Here is a 15,333-nt window from a genome sequence, read left to right as displayed (position 1 = left end):
TTAAACATGGAAAAGACAACACTCAAATCTCAATAGCTGGTAAGCATGGTGCTGTTGACTAAATAGTAGAAAAAATGTTTAACGAATATCAGATGGTAAATTCCCAAAGTAAAGTAGTAGTGGAATACATTAGCACTAAATACATGTTTAATTCAGCTTAGACGTCCAGTAAACAGTGCGCTCGCTTTAGTGAGAACACACATTCTTTTGTTCTTCTGTACACGCTCTCCTATTTGAGAGTCTAGCACTTGGCTGCATATTAATTTACTGAAGCTCAAGGTCATATGAATTGGCACGGAATCGACAAGGGAATTTCCACCGGTCGCTGATGTGAGCCAGCTCACCACCAAGTCCAGTGCTGAGGCTGGTACAGTAGTTTTAGTTGTGGTAGAAATCAAGGTACAGGGAGAAGGCTGAGGTGAGGAGGCGAGGCTCTGACTGGTGGTGAAGGTTGGAATGTGGCGGGAGGAGCAGATGGCAAAATAAATACAATGTCTGACTGCAAACAGGTTTACAAAAAAAATGGAGGTTATTTACTGAACCACTGAGTGCATAATGGTAGGAACTGTTCGTCTTTTTCATTTGGTATGTTTCAGGTGGAAAAGGTTCTTGCATTTACTGTTAAACTTAACTTGCATTATGACAATATCTTGCTCCTTGAATTGTATGTATTTCCTGTAGAGGCAGGATATTCAGAGGAATCAAAGTAAATAATGGTCAAACCTCATGCAAACATGACGCATGAATATTGTTATTAAAGGCAGTATGATTGAGTTTCAGAAAAGATTGTGGTCACAGTCAGATGGCTCTCTGATGTCTGCTCAAAATTTCAAAACCACACTATCATGATTATTTGTTATAGTTAGACATGCTCGGGGCGTCGGTGGGTTAGTGGTAGAGCATTGCCATGAAAAATTCAGTACACACTGTCATATTCCTCTCAGGATGAACTGTAATCACTTTACTCGACTTTTTATCATCGTGTCAAAATGACAATGTGCCCAATACTTCACATTTGACTAAATTAGAATGCTTGCAAGCTAAACTAAGATAGCCAATACAGTAAATGTTATACCTGCTTAAAACCTGCAACATCATCATCAATGTTAGCATGCATTTTGCTCAAAGCACTATTGTGTCTATTTACAGCTTTACAGAGCTGCTAGCCTAGCCCTTACACTTTGTTACCATGGACTGTTTATATTAATGGACATAGCCACTGTGACATCACCCACTGGTTTGCGACTTCCAGATGTCAGACTCGAGTGGCCGTTCGATGAACTGCAGTTTTTGGCACTTCCGCATTGGCTTTATTTTTAGCCTTGGAGGTTGTTGCTTGTTTGTTATACATTGTCATAGCAGAGATGAAAGATAATATCAAAACTGGAACATCTTTCCAATCCAACATTTTTAGCTAAAGAAGACAGCAACAGTTACTTCTTTTTGTTTGGGATCCCACAGGGTTCATTGTCAGGCCCCATCATATTCCCCTGCATGCTTCTGATTGGATGTTTTAAAAGCACAACAAATATGTTAGAGAAGTTAAAACTTTCCCCACACAACATATCTTTCTCACAGTTCAAGACATCAGGCTATTTGTTTGTCATAAGAAGTGCCAGCTGTCACGGAGACTGATACCAAATGAGAGGTTTGTTTTTTAGATGTACCAATCTCCATCATTAATGTCACCAGAAACATGAGTGAAACATTTTGTTTTCTCTAATGTGGCCAAACAGATCTTAAAGTCGTTGTACTGACACAATACACCCTACAAACCCCTCTTCTACTTTCAGTTAACTTAAGTTCAGTGTTCTAACTGAACACAAAGATAAGCTCAAAAAACCCTAATTTTAACATTTTTACATGAGTTATTTGTCTCACTTTGATGGCATGAAGAGGTTTGGCACCACATTATAATACACATCTAAATTAATTAGTCAAAGAATATGTCACAATTAAAAAAAAAAAAAAAAAAAACAACAACAACATGAAATGCATGTGAAATAGATGTAATATGATTGATTTCAAACATTAGCTCTCTGACTAAGCAAAATAGAATTACAACATTATGCAATAACACAGATATCAATGTCAACACACAGCTCTGTTTCAAGCTTTGAGTGCAGTTGAGAACTTTTTCATTTTTATTTAACTTTATGAAAACAAATCCAACCAGACAACAACCAGAATTTTCAAGTCGGGTTATCAAAATAAAACAAGTGTAAAATTAACATAACCATATTAAGAACAAAGAAATAAAACAAAACACTGGAGTGTTATATTCACATATTGAAACAATCACTTTTGATTCTTATGTGACCTGCATTTTGATCCCTATTATTTTGAGGTGCAACAAATTCAGGTAAACTTCAAGGTCTCTCCTGTGCAACCTGATCTACCTTCATTAGGTAAGAAGTGGGCGACACCAAAGTCAGAAGTGGAATGAAAGGAATGGTCACTAGTGATTGTTATAATTTTTCCCAATTAAACTAACACTAGCATTACATTCATTATCTAAACTCAAACAACACTGAGTGGAATACAGGCTGACATTTTATAGCAATACTTCTTTGTAATGCCTCTTAAAAAGTGACTTATGGCCACATGACTCATTATGTCTGACCTGACATACATGATTTAAATTTAGATCTAAATATTCTTCTTTGAATGAACCTAAACTAAAATACCTTCCATGGAAATAATTTATCTTAAAATGAAATTTCTTCATTAGGCTCCTTGACAGACCATTAAATGATCCATTTTATAAAGAAGTTAATATTTAACTAAAAATCTACTTCTTCAGATTAATAATGATTAAACCTATTTAATCAATTAGTCTTCTTTGGGAGATCTATTTTACAATGCTAAAAACAAGTGTAAGCATTTGGACAAGAAGACGTCTAAGTAACCAGTTATAACCAGTTATGGCAGTTAGTTCCCTCCAAAGAAATTTGCCATTCAAACTTTTTAACACTGTAAAATGACAAAACATTGTAATATTATTTGACATTATTGTCAATTGGCCTGAAACAAGGGGAAAACAGTCACTCCATCCTAACTTTGGAATAATCATCAAACTCTGAGACAATTACTTTGCGAGCTCATTCAAAAGTCCATTTGCTACTGCGTTGCCTCAAAACGTCGTTCATGCTATTAAAAATCAAATGGAATCAAATACATCCATTCAGGTCTACAAAGAACCACTTCTTCAATCTATGCGATAAGATCACTGAGTTCATTGATGGTGACTCCCTCCAGCTTGATCAGCACCCAACAAACAGCATATGCAGAGATCATCCGATGTGGTGTGAATCCCCATAACTTTAATTCTGAGGACAAAACACAGTTTGTCTTAACTTTATAAAAAGACACTGAAAATGTTTTAGTTTATAACATAGGTACACTCTTAACAATCTATCATATATTTTTATGTTAGCTTTGTCGCAATCACAGTAAATCTCACCTCTTTCTTCACATTTGTCACTGTTGATGACGGAGAGGGCGGTGGACTAAATGAGAAGAGAAAAAAAAGGTAATTAAACAAATCCATTTTTTGCTTCAGCTCAACCACAAGACCACCCATGATCTGCCTTAAGACCCATAAACACTGTGTGATAGTAGCGATCTTGCAGATTCATTACGAATCACACTGTGAGATGAGTCCAATTAAGTAACAGAGTATTTTCACAATATGGTATTTCTAGTAATACTTCAGTAAGAGATCTGAATCCTTCCATCACAACATATTCATATTACAGCTGTGGGATAATGATTGCTAAAGTCACAATCTGTGCTTCTTCTGTCCAAAGGTCAAATGACAAATTCATCCGTCAGAAGAGGCCACAACTTAATGTAAACTGAACACAGATAGAGGCGATTACAATAAAAAAATATGAACCCTTTGATAAAACTCCCACAAACTCTTCCCACTCAGACATTCTTCTTTTACAGCCTTTATCGCTGCAAGTGCAGGGAGGGTAGAAAGGACCTTCACTTGGACCGTCCAAGCAAATCATAAAAGACGACATGTGTCTTTCCATCTCCATAGTTGCGTCATCAGGAGGAAGAGCTTAACTTTAATCTTCTGTTGTGTTTTTATTAACTTTCACCTATTGTACTGTAAAAACACGCATGTCTGATTAGAGTCTAAAGAAAAAGACAAAATGGGGCACAGACAAAAAACAGACGTACCTGCCAACATGCTTGGAGGCATTCTCAAAAAACTTTGTTTTTGAGGCGACACTGCAGAAAAAGAAGAAAAGCAACATGTTGGTATTGTAGGGAAATACTGGATTCATCTTACATGTGAACCACTTCAGTAAATCCTTTGTGATCCAACAGTCAGCACATATTATTTGGTAGACTGCACTCCATTTTTGGGTGGAAAATTTGCATGGTACTTATCTATGAAAGCCAAGAGCAACCATGTTTTTTTCTAAGCCTTTATCAAGGCAGACTTATGGGCATGTTATAGCAGAAAAAGCACAGTTGTAAGATAAAACATTAGTAATGACTGTAATCCATTTAAGTGTTCCAGTTCTCTGATATTGTTCGTGCAGGCTCACTGGAACAGCTTATTGAGACACTTAATGGAACAGAGCCATTGTTAATGTCATCAGTTACACCTCTGCTTCTCCTGTTAGGACAAGTCAAAATGTCCCAAGATTAGGTAAATTAGCTGGTTATCTCCAGATAACAAACACATTTTCTTGTGATAACTGCCTGTCTGAGACAAGATAACAAGCCAATAAAATCAGTATCATGTGACAACAACTTTGTTTTTCCAAGAATGAGATAAATGACTTAAACTTTAACCCTAATATTTTTGTCAACATATCATCACCCTTTAAGTTGATATGTTGAACTTGTTAGCGAACAGTTGCTTATTCACAAATGCAGCAATTACAGAGCAACATTAGTACTCGCACATTAGTACGAGTCATTTTATGGGCACCTGGTTTATTTAAGTCCAATATTCACTCTCTTGTAGCTCTGTTTTTGGTCTCCACCACCTCCTGAGGGAAATATATAATCTTTAGTTATTAAATGCTAAACTATGCTCACCAGCTAGATGTTATTTTTGTCAGGCAGTGTGTCCTGTGGGTTTTTGGAGATTTTTAACCAATGGAAACAGCTGCGTGCTGCATCTAAAAACTAGAGAGTGACAGAGTAAACCAAAACAGTACAGTTGTGGTCTGTAAAACCAAAACAATGAGCTCAAAGATACTAAAATAACATGACTGCTAAACATCCGTTCACTCAACAACAAAGCACTCATCTTAAATGAATTCATTACTGACAACAACCTAGACTTCCTCTGCATCACGGAAACCTGGCACACTGGAAGAGGCGGCGGCGTGGCCTCAGTCCATAAGAGAGACCTAACAATCACCATCATATCCACTCCCTCCTTTCAGTCGTTTGAACACATTGCTTTTAAACTCCCCGGCCCCGCTCCCCTGGTCACTGCTGTTATTTACCGCCCTCCCAAGCCCAATCCATCTTTCCTCTCTGATTTCTCTGATTTTGTCACACAGCTCTCAGCCATCTCACCTTCTGTTCTTCTCCTCGGCGACTTCAACTACCACATTGACAACATTAACTGCAAACCTGCCTCTGAATTTCTTGATCTACTGGACTGCCTCAATCTCACTCAACATGTCAACTTCCCCACTCACAATCATGGCCACACTTTGGACTTAGTCTGCTCCACCGGTCTCACCATCCAACAACTCTCCAGCATCAATCTCCACATCTCCGACCACTTGGCTATCATCTTGGACATTCATCTCCCCACCCCCCTCCCCAAGGACAAACGCATAATATCATTCAGAAACCTCAGATCCATCTCCCCTCAAGATTTCTCAGCTTCTCTTTCCAGCACTCTGTCTACCTTCCCTCCCCCGCTGTCTGATGACCCCAATGAGCTTGTCAACTACTACAACAACACTCTCTCCTCCTGTCTCGATCAACTGGCCCCCATCAAAACCAAATCTGTCTCATTCACACACTCAGCCCCCTGGTACACCCCCGAACTCCACCAAATGAAATCCCACAAGCGTCAGCTCGAAAGACTGCATAAAAAGACCGGTTTAACAGTTCATCGCCAAGCCTACACAGACCACCTCCGACAGTACAAAGCCGCCCTCAATACTGCCCGCTCTACCTACTACTCCAACCTCATTCACACCAGCTCTAATAACCAAAAGGCTCTTTTTTCCACCGTAAACAAACTCCTTAATCCCAGTGACAATATTTCAAACTCATTCACCGTTGAAAAATGCAATTCCTTCCTCTCATTTTTCCAAACCAAAATTGACACCATCCACAGTTCTCTAACCACCCCCCACACCCCCCACCCTCCTCACCCCCCTCCACCCATCTTATCACCCTGCCCCTCTCCAAATTCGCACCTGTCTCCCCAGCTGAGCTGTCTAAAATCATTTCAACCATGAAAACTTCCACCTGCATGCTAGATCCCATCCCATCCGCCATTGTTAAGCACTGCTTCCCCACCATCTCCCCGCTTGTCTCCAAAATTGTCAACTCCTCCCTCAGCTCTGCCTCTGCCCCTCCTTCTCTCAAACTGGCTGCAGTCACCCCCATCATTAAAAAACCTGGTCTCAACCCTGACATCATGAGCAATTTCCGGCCCATTTCCAACCTCCCATTCCTCTCAAAAATCCTTGAACGTGTCGTCGCCTCACAAATCAAATCCCACCTTAACAATAATGACCTCTTCGAACAATTTCAATCTGGATTCCGCACACAACACAGCACCGAAACTGCCCTCCTTAAAGTCACAAACGACCTCCTCCTCTCCTCAGACTCCGGCCTACTCTCCATCCTTATCCTCCTTGATCTCACCGCCGCCTTTGACACCATCAACCACTCCATCCTACTCTCCCGCCTGCAAACCCTCCTCAACATCACTGACAATGTCCTCACCTGGCTACATTCCTATCTCACTGACAGAAAACAATTCATCTTCATCAACAACTGCTCCTCCTCAACTGCCCCTCTGTCCCAAGGCGTCCCCCAGGGTTCGGTGCTTGGTCCTCTCCTCTTCATCCTCTACCTCCTCCCCCTTGGTCAAATCATCCGTCGTCATGGTCTCTGTTTTCACTGCTACGCTGACGATATCCAGCTATACATCTCCACTAAATCCATCACCCATTCAACCCACTCCACCCTGTCGAACTGTCTCTCCGAAATTAAATCCTGGATGCAAGCAAACTTTCTTAAACTCAACTGTGACAAATCAGACATGATCCTAATTGGTCCAAATTCCCTCACCCAAACAGCCAAAGACTTCCACCTCACCATCGACAACTCCACCCTGTCCCCCTCCCCTCACTGCCGCAACCTTGGTATCATCTTCGACAGCAACCTCTCCTTCGACCAACACATCAAACAAGTCACTAAAACAGCCTTCTTTCACCTTAAAAACATTTCTCGCCTCCGCCCCTCACTCTCTCGCAATGCTGCCGAAGCCCTGATCCACGCCTTCATTACATCCCGCCTTGACTACTGCAATAGCATCCTTTATGGCACAACCTCCAAACTCCTCAATAAACTCCAATATATCCAAAACTCTGCCGCCCGCCTCCTCACTCACACCCGCTCCCGCGACCACATCACCCCTGTCCTTCAGAACCTCCACTGGCTCCCTGTTCCACAACGCATCCACTTCAAACTCCTCCTACTCACCCATAAAGCTCTCCACAACCAGGCCCCCTCTTACCTCACAGACCTGCTCCACCCTTACACCCCTTCCTGCAGCCTCCGCTCTTCCAATGCCAACCTTCTCACCGTCCCCAAGACCAAGCACAGAACCTGGGGGGACAGAGCCTTCTCTGTTGCTGCCCCCACCCTCTGGAACTCCCTCCCAAAACACATCCGTGACTGCACTGACCTCCCATCATTCAAATCACTAATCAAAACTCACCTGTTCCGTTCTGCTTTTAATGTTTAGATACTTTTATTCATTTACTTGTTTTTTCACTCCCATTACTATTCCTCTTTGTCTTCGATGTCTTTGCTGAAAATTGTTGTTTTATTTGATGTGTTTGAACTGTCTCTGTAAAGTGACTTTGAGAACTTTGAAAAGCGCTTTTTAAATAAAATGTATTATTATTATTATTACTATTATTAAAATGCTCCGTAATGCTGAGAAGAACTGCAGAACCCAGTGACAATTCCCTGTGGGTTCTTCACTACAAGCCAGAGTCTTTGCACTCAAGTCCTAAATCAAAACTGATGAGTCCCAAGTTAAGTCCCAAGTCCTAAACTTTTAGTTTTGAGTCCTAAACTACTCATAATGTGCTCTTCACCAAATGTAATGTCATTTTAACAATAGACTTATAATACATAAAATTTACAAAAATGCTTTTGAAAATCTGTATTTGCTTGTTGAAACAAGTTTGTCAAAAAGTTACTTAGCTGTTAAGCTAATGTTAGCTAAAGATTAGTTTGCTTACTATGTTAATAGTAGCCTCAGTTTATTGCTATTTTAGCAACTTCAAATGTCGAATGAAGTTGGAAGTTTTTGTGTCTGCATCTGTAGTTTTTGACTCGCATGTGTTGCATACTGCAATTAATTTTTTGTTGACTACTGTGTAGTTTTTGTACACAAACAAAATTATCTTCAGTATCAATTTTTCCAACCTGCACTCAGTAAAGTAACGTTAGTTCTTCATCGTTCTCTCCTGCAACTTCACCGGACGCTGTCGGATTTGTTCAAACTAAATGGATCTGAGGAATTTTGTGTTGACTTGCTGGGAACAGCGTTACTATTAGATCATTCAGGGAATAAAGGCAAATCAATTGATTTGTGGTACACCTTTTAAATAACATATTTTTAATCTTTGAGCTTGGGGGGAGGTATTAGGTCATAAGTCATTGAGGCTGAAGTCTAAGTTAAGTCTTTTTTGATGTTGTGAAGTCAAGCCCTAAGTCACCAAATTTGAGCCCAAGACATGTGACTTGAGCCCACACCTCTGTTTCAAGCTACTTTTTTCACGTACAGTACGAGTAATCCATTGTTAATATAATAATATTGATTGTAGCATTTTTACTAATCCTGGGAATAAAGAATCTGAAAAATAATCGCCCCTTGGCTGCTCTTGGCGACGTGTCCATTCGTTGATTGGACAGTTTTGATCATCAAAGCGACTAATGCCTTGTGGGCTGCTGATTCTGACACTCTGTGACTTTGAATGTCTGGCTCCACTTCAAGATTGTTTAAATTGTGAGCCTTATTGTTTTTAATTAAAACAGCAGATCCATTATTGAATATTTACTGGACCTCTTGACCAGTATCGTAAAGGTGTAGACAGACTCTTTGATATCTGAAGAGCACTTACTAGGATGAGGCCATGCCCTCGCTGCTGGCTGCACTCGGGGTCTTTTGTGGAGTAGGGAATCTGGAGGGGGGCTCGGGAGGCCTGACAGGGGGTCTGCAAATGGCATGTTTCTCTGTGGACCTCGTTCTGGTTAGACCTTCAGAATCTCCTACAAAAAAAGTAATGTAATAATGTATGAGGACAAACAGGAATGAAAGGTTTTTGCAATAAAACAGTAAAAAGCAAAATGAAAGACTAGAGGCTGTGATGGATTAACAGTTTAGGAATAACATCCATATTAACTATAATATGGATGTTCTGTCATAACAACAAAAAATCCATACAATTACATGCTGAGAACTGGAGCTTGCTTAGATCCATACTTTCTTAGGCAAATAACTTAATAGAAAACCAACAAACTTGGCAAATACTTTATGTCTGCGATCAAACTTAGTAACAACTTGAAACAAACAAGTGAAAAAAGAAGGCTTTCTTTGTTTAAAAATAAATAAAACAGGGGAAAACCAATTACACATGACTAACAGCTTCCAAGACTAATTTGTAAAGCGAGGATACTGTGCCTAAACACGTCACAGGCCATGTCATCAAGAGCTACACAACTGGCACCACAGTTAATTCTACCACAACAAGCATCAATAAAAAACTAAGCAAAGACAGAAAAATAATTCTGAGGGACTGAACGGAGCCACATGACGGAGGGAAAATGAGCAGATGAACTTCTCAAAAGCTGGCCAACACTGTTCATTATTTTTTTGTTTAGTTGGAGATAAATAAGCATGATTTAAAAAGTTACAGACATATAAACACAGAAAGTTCATCATACCTTCTCGGTTGGCTGGTGTGCCTTTAGGAGGTGGTCTTCTGCTCTGGAAGGATGGCACTCTGCTCACGTAGACTCCAGACTCCCCATTTGCTGCCGAAGAAGAATCTGGCCTTTGCCTTGTATCGTCTATCTTGCCAGCGTCAGAGTCTGAGTGTCTGTCCTGACGGATAGATGGTCTGGGCATCAGCGCTTGTCTTGGAGGAGGTTCTCTTGGAACGAGTGGAGGACAGTTTACAGGTTTTGTCCGCTGAAGGGGAACAGGGTTGGTTGAGACTTCCCCGTCCACGGCAGAGTAGTCGTTCTGGCCATCTGTTGTAAAGAAACAATATAACCATTAATGCAAAGTTGTGGTACTTGGAGTAAACTCAACCACTAAACCTTGAGAACGAGAATGGGCTGCTGCTCTTCCTATCTTGGTACAGTAAATTCTGGCATCAGTCAAATGTAAATGTTTTCCTCTGTGTGTGAAATAGTTCAAATACACTTTAGTGTGCAAAACATGCAAAGCACAGGGAAACATGCACTGAATGTTACAGAATATAAATGATTAAATATTAAATTGGTGACACAACCACAGTTTCCACAACGCAATGTTTGGACTAGCCATAAAGAGCTGGTTATTTGGCTACACCAAGCAGTAAGTTAAGAGTAAATCACTATTTAACCAAGGCAGAGAGGGAAAGCTGCAGGTGCAACAAATCTCTCCGCCACAGTGTATGAGAAGATGGAGACACACCCATTTAATAAGGGGTTTAAAACAGATAGAAAAGTACACCATTTAGCCCCAGGCCTTGGAAAAAAACACTAATGTGAAATAAAAAATGTAGAATCCGTAAGTTTATTTGTTCTCAAAATTTAAAAAAAAAAGCACCAGAGGAATTTATTGTCAACACTTGAGGATAAGACAATAAAGAATTCTTTGACAAATTCCATGTTTAGGATTATCTAATCATTTGTTGGAATTGTATTTGATGGACACACGCACACACTTAGAGTAAATCACATTTTTCTGTACTTGAGAAAATGTTAAGAAAGGACCCTGCAGGGGTGTTGTGGCTCAGATCTTTCTGAAAATAATCTACTGTATATCCAGCACAGATAGGGTGGAATAATGCTGAGGATGATGATGGCAATCAAGCCAAGAGAGGCTGATAATTACTCTCTGTGTGCTGCAAGTGGTCGTGACTAAGAGCTGGATAAACACGAGGTGGCCGCTTGGAGATTGTGATGGGTTGCCGCTTTCTCGGGGTGATCCGCGGAGGAGGGACAGGTGGGGCAGTGCTGTCCTCTGGCATATAACTGAAGATCTGTAATCACAAAAAAATGTTACAGTAACACTTTGGTTTAGTGGTTACTAGAGCCTGTAACTGAATGAACGCAATTATATACATGAGAGGAAGCAGGAGATAAATGACAATAAAATCTAGAAAACAAATGACTGCTATTTTTCACAGAACAATCATTCATCAACATTAGTGACTTGGTGATGACTAAAGTAAACAAACGCTTCTGCTGCACAAAATCAAATTAGAAGCATTACATTTTTGCCATTTGGGGTAATACACTTATTCTCTTTCTTAGTAAGACCTGATCATTAAACTCTCGGCAAAGAAAGGAATAAGCACATTTCCCAAAATGGTAAGCTATTCCTTTAAGTGTTACAAAATACTCACTTTGATGGTCTTTTACCTTTTTTTTTTATATCTCAGACCGGACAAAGGCTGCATTGTCTGAAAACTAACCTTTTTGGAGTCCTCAATCAGAATCTCAACAACAATATTTTGGAACTTGATGTCCAACATGGCCGCCACTGTCTCCTCCTTCGCTCTCATTAGCGTGGGTCCAAAGATAACAGCCATGTTTGAAGGGGTCATCCGGTTTTCTTCACTGTGGCTGCACACACTGTCACCAAACATCAAGATGGGTTGAATAAGTGACACATTATCTCAGATCATTTTGGAAAGAGAGCAAAAGGTCCCGTGGGAGCAGTAAAAACAGTAAATCACAAGGATATTTGCTGCCACTTACTTCACCAAGTGCTTGATAAGCATCTCCAGCATCTCCCGATTCTTCTCTGGTAGTTTGTAGGAAAGAGAATGAATCTCACTCAGTCGGAAGTCCAGGTTATCAGACTCTGTGATACAAAGAGTTTATGAAAAATATAGAGTTTATCTGCAAAATCTGCTGACCTACATCATGAACATGTCGTAAAAAGGTACCAGCTTTAAATTATGCAACAAGTTTACATATAGATTTTATAGAATGAAAATGAGAATAACTGAGAAAAAAATAATAATAATCTGCATAAATCTGTAAAAATGTTAACAGCATCTATTATATTGGAGCTTAAAGAGTCTCATTGAAACATTGTGAAAGGAGATACATTTCTGAGCTCCATAAGGTTTGAAGGAGGTCCATAAGGTTTTGCATCCTTTATTAAATATCAAGATTAATATCAAATGCTGTTTAGTCATTTTGCACCACCTTTTCTGTTTTTGTGTCAAATTTCTTATTCAGTGTGACGGCCTGAACATATCGTCATATATTACCACAAGTGAAGGTTCAAAAAAAGTGTCTGTGTGAAATTTCTGACTATTAGAACTTCATATTTCAAATCCACTAGGGTCAGGGGTCAGCAACCATAACTATCAGAAGAGCCATTTTTGACCAAAAATAATTAAAAAAAATCTGCCTGGAGCCACAAAACACATTTGAGCCCTATGCTAACACTGCATTTTAAGTCTAAATTACCCTATTTACATTAAAAATAGGTGTAAATGAGACAAGATTGCTCCTCTGCAGTCGGCTGTTTATGATTATTTGTTACTTAAACTTTGCAGCATTGGCGGTGAAAGCAAACACATCTGTCGACCCACTATTCATTTCTGTACTTAACTTTTCTGGATTTGGAATCTACTGCTTGCCTTGCTAGGGACACTCAAGACTAGCCACCACTGTTGAGGTTTGGCAAGATTTAGACGTAAAGGTGCCAGGCCATCGACGTATGACACACATTTAAATTAATGAAATTTTAAAACAGTGCATCAGCTACACATTTTTACAGTTGGGGGATGTAAGAATTTCTTTAGGCCAACAACAATGATAAATAAAAATGAGAATGTTAAAATAATAATACTAAATAACCATTTTGGGTTTGTTTTTTTTGTAAAAGCCACAGGAAGCCACTGGGGAGGGGCTAAAGAGCTGCACATGGCTCTGGAGCCGCAGCTTGCCTACCCCTGGTCTAGTTCTATAATAAATACACATTTTGATTTTCACACTGTTATGAGGTGTAGAGCAGATATAGGGGCACTATCAGTGCAATTTTAAACAAAATCCAAGCAATAGGTGGAAAATGAAATGAGTTTAAGTAGATACCCTCCACTATCTCCAGGGTGGTTTTACTATGCACTTCTTTGCTTCTGGGGTGAGTCGATATACTCATCAGTTTCATCACTTTTTGCTGTATTTTGATGTATGAAATATTTTTGTTATAACCATCCATTTCATGAAGAGGAAATATCACAATAATGAAAAATATGGTTGTGTTTGTATTCAAAATTCTGCCCCTGTATGTGGGTAAGGGAATCCCTGCTTTTCAAATGTTTTCACTGAAATGTTGGTATATCTTAAAATTCAGGTGCAGTGAAAATATCTGTGATGATAACAGAAATGCTTCAGTTATATATTAACATGACATGTTTAAACACAATATGGAACAGGCTACAGTCCTACACTGCAATGGCATGACACTAATAAAAGAAAGTTTCCAAAACAAACTCAGGCCGTATAACAAGGAGCACCCATTTAACCACCGAAAGACATTCCAGGGAAACTGAAGCCTCCAGTTGTCTTACTGTAACACACTGACAGAATGAGGCTGGTGCTATTAAACTCATTGTCTTCTCGGTTTTACAATGACATTGTGGGACAGATAAATAAAAGAGGACTCAGGTTTTTCTTAGTGTCTTTCAGAGTGACCTAGTGATGCCTGTTAAACTGCTGAACCTGCCGCCTGCACAGTATTAATGTACAAATGCTGTTTTTGTACCAGTCATCTAGGTTTTTATCCAGGCAGCGCTTATCCACCTTAAAATAGGTGGACAGGTGCATACCATACATGGAAAATTTATGATTACAATACAGTATCTGAAATCAAAACACAACAGTAACCCAAGCATCAGTCCTATTTTTCACGGTGTGACGGCTACGCCCTGAGATAAACAGAGTTCAACTGTTGGAACGCAGCAGCATGCACTGCATGTCATGTGACAAGGAATAACCAGTCACAGCTGACATATCTTTTCCTTCTTCTGTAAAAATCAGTCTGTGGTAAATATGAAGAAGAAGTTGGTCAGTTTGGTGCAGGGCGAGCCAGAGCTTTACATTTGTCTCACGTCTAATATTTTAGGCCCAATACACATTTGAAAAACTGTCTGGAAGAAGAGCAGCTCTGCAATCAGGATTTCCTACAAGTAGAATATGATACGGCGCTTGTTATGGTTGTTAAGCAATTCCAGACACAGCCCTTGAAAGCAGGCATCGAGTAGGCACAAGAGTTGCATAGAGCGCCTGACCTTGTGTTTTCCAGGCGGTTAAAGACGTGGCATGTGTATGGCCCTTCACGGCTTGTACAAGTGTACAAATATACACAGACAATTTGTTCCACGCACACATAATTTAATATTTCTTCTCATCTTTGCAAAATCAAAGTATTAAGACTTTAGGTAAATTTTTTTAAGGGGATGTTGTGGCACAGATTTAGATTTTGAGTGAGTCTGGGATACATTTTAGTGGTATGTCGAGATCCAAGAACAGAGTGTAAAAAGGAGACCAAAGAGATGTGATCACGCATACAAAACTCCTTAATCTTAGTGCTGGATAATTTCCTTACTTGCAGCGCACATGAGGTCTCTGTGTAGACTGTAGGTCATCAGAGGTTCAGACAAGCTCCTGTTGATGAATACACACACTCGTAAACAAGACTGCACTGCAATATAACTCACCACATCAAACACGAGAAAAAAAACAAAAAGCAGAATTCATTTGTTACACAATTACACAGGAAAGCACTCAGAGAGCGCGACCTCTGTCAAGGCTGCATTTGTTATTTTAATAACAGCCAATTGCTTTAATGTGCATCTG

General features: G+C 39.8%; 1 protein-coding gene across 1 annotated transcript in view; it reads right to left on the bottom strand.

Moving 5' to 3' along the window:
* Positions 1-2,103: 2,103 nt before the first annotated feature.
* The window catches only part of LOC126388140 (oligophrenin-1-like), a 23,495-nt gene continuing 10,265 nt past the window's right edge, over positions 2,104-15,333 (bottom strand). The window contains exons 11-19 of the mRNA XM_050041046.1: positions 15,083-15,222; positions 12,217-12,322; positions 11,931-12,090; positions 11,348-11,495; positions 10,189-10,497; positions 9,366-9,513; positions 4,192-4,242; positions 3,464-3,509; positions 2,104-3,329 (exon numbers count right to left, since the gene is read on the bottom strand). Of these exons, the coding sequence (XP_049897003.1) occupies positions 3,324-3,329; positions 3,464-3,509; positions 4,192-4,242; positions 9,366-9,513; positions 10,189-10,497; positions 11,348-11,495; positions 11,931-12,090; positions 12,217-12,322; positions 15,083-15,222 (1,114 nt within the window). The 3' untranslated portion in view covers positions 2,104-3,323. The remainder of the gene's footprint in view (positions 3,330-3,463; positions 3,510-4,191; positions 4,243-9,365; positions 9,514-10,188; positions 10,498-11,347; positions 11,496-11,930; positions 12,091-12,216; positions 12,323-15,082; positions 15,223-15,333) is intronic.

This window comes from Epinephelus moara, chromosome 3 (genome assembly GCF_006386435.1).
Source record: "Epinephelus moara isolate mb chromosome 3, YSFRI_EMoa_1.0, whole genome shotgun sequence".
Lineage (NCBI taxonomy): Eukaryota > Metazoa > Chordata > Actinopteri > Perciformes > Serranidae > Epinephelus > Epinephelus moara.
The sequence above is the reverse complement of the archived record's forward strand: the minus strand, read 5'-3'. Positions and strand labels throughout refer to the sequence as shown.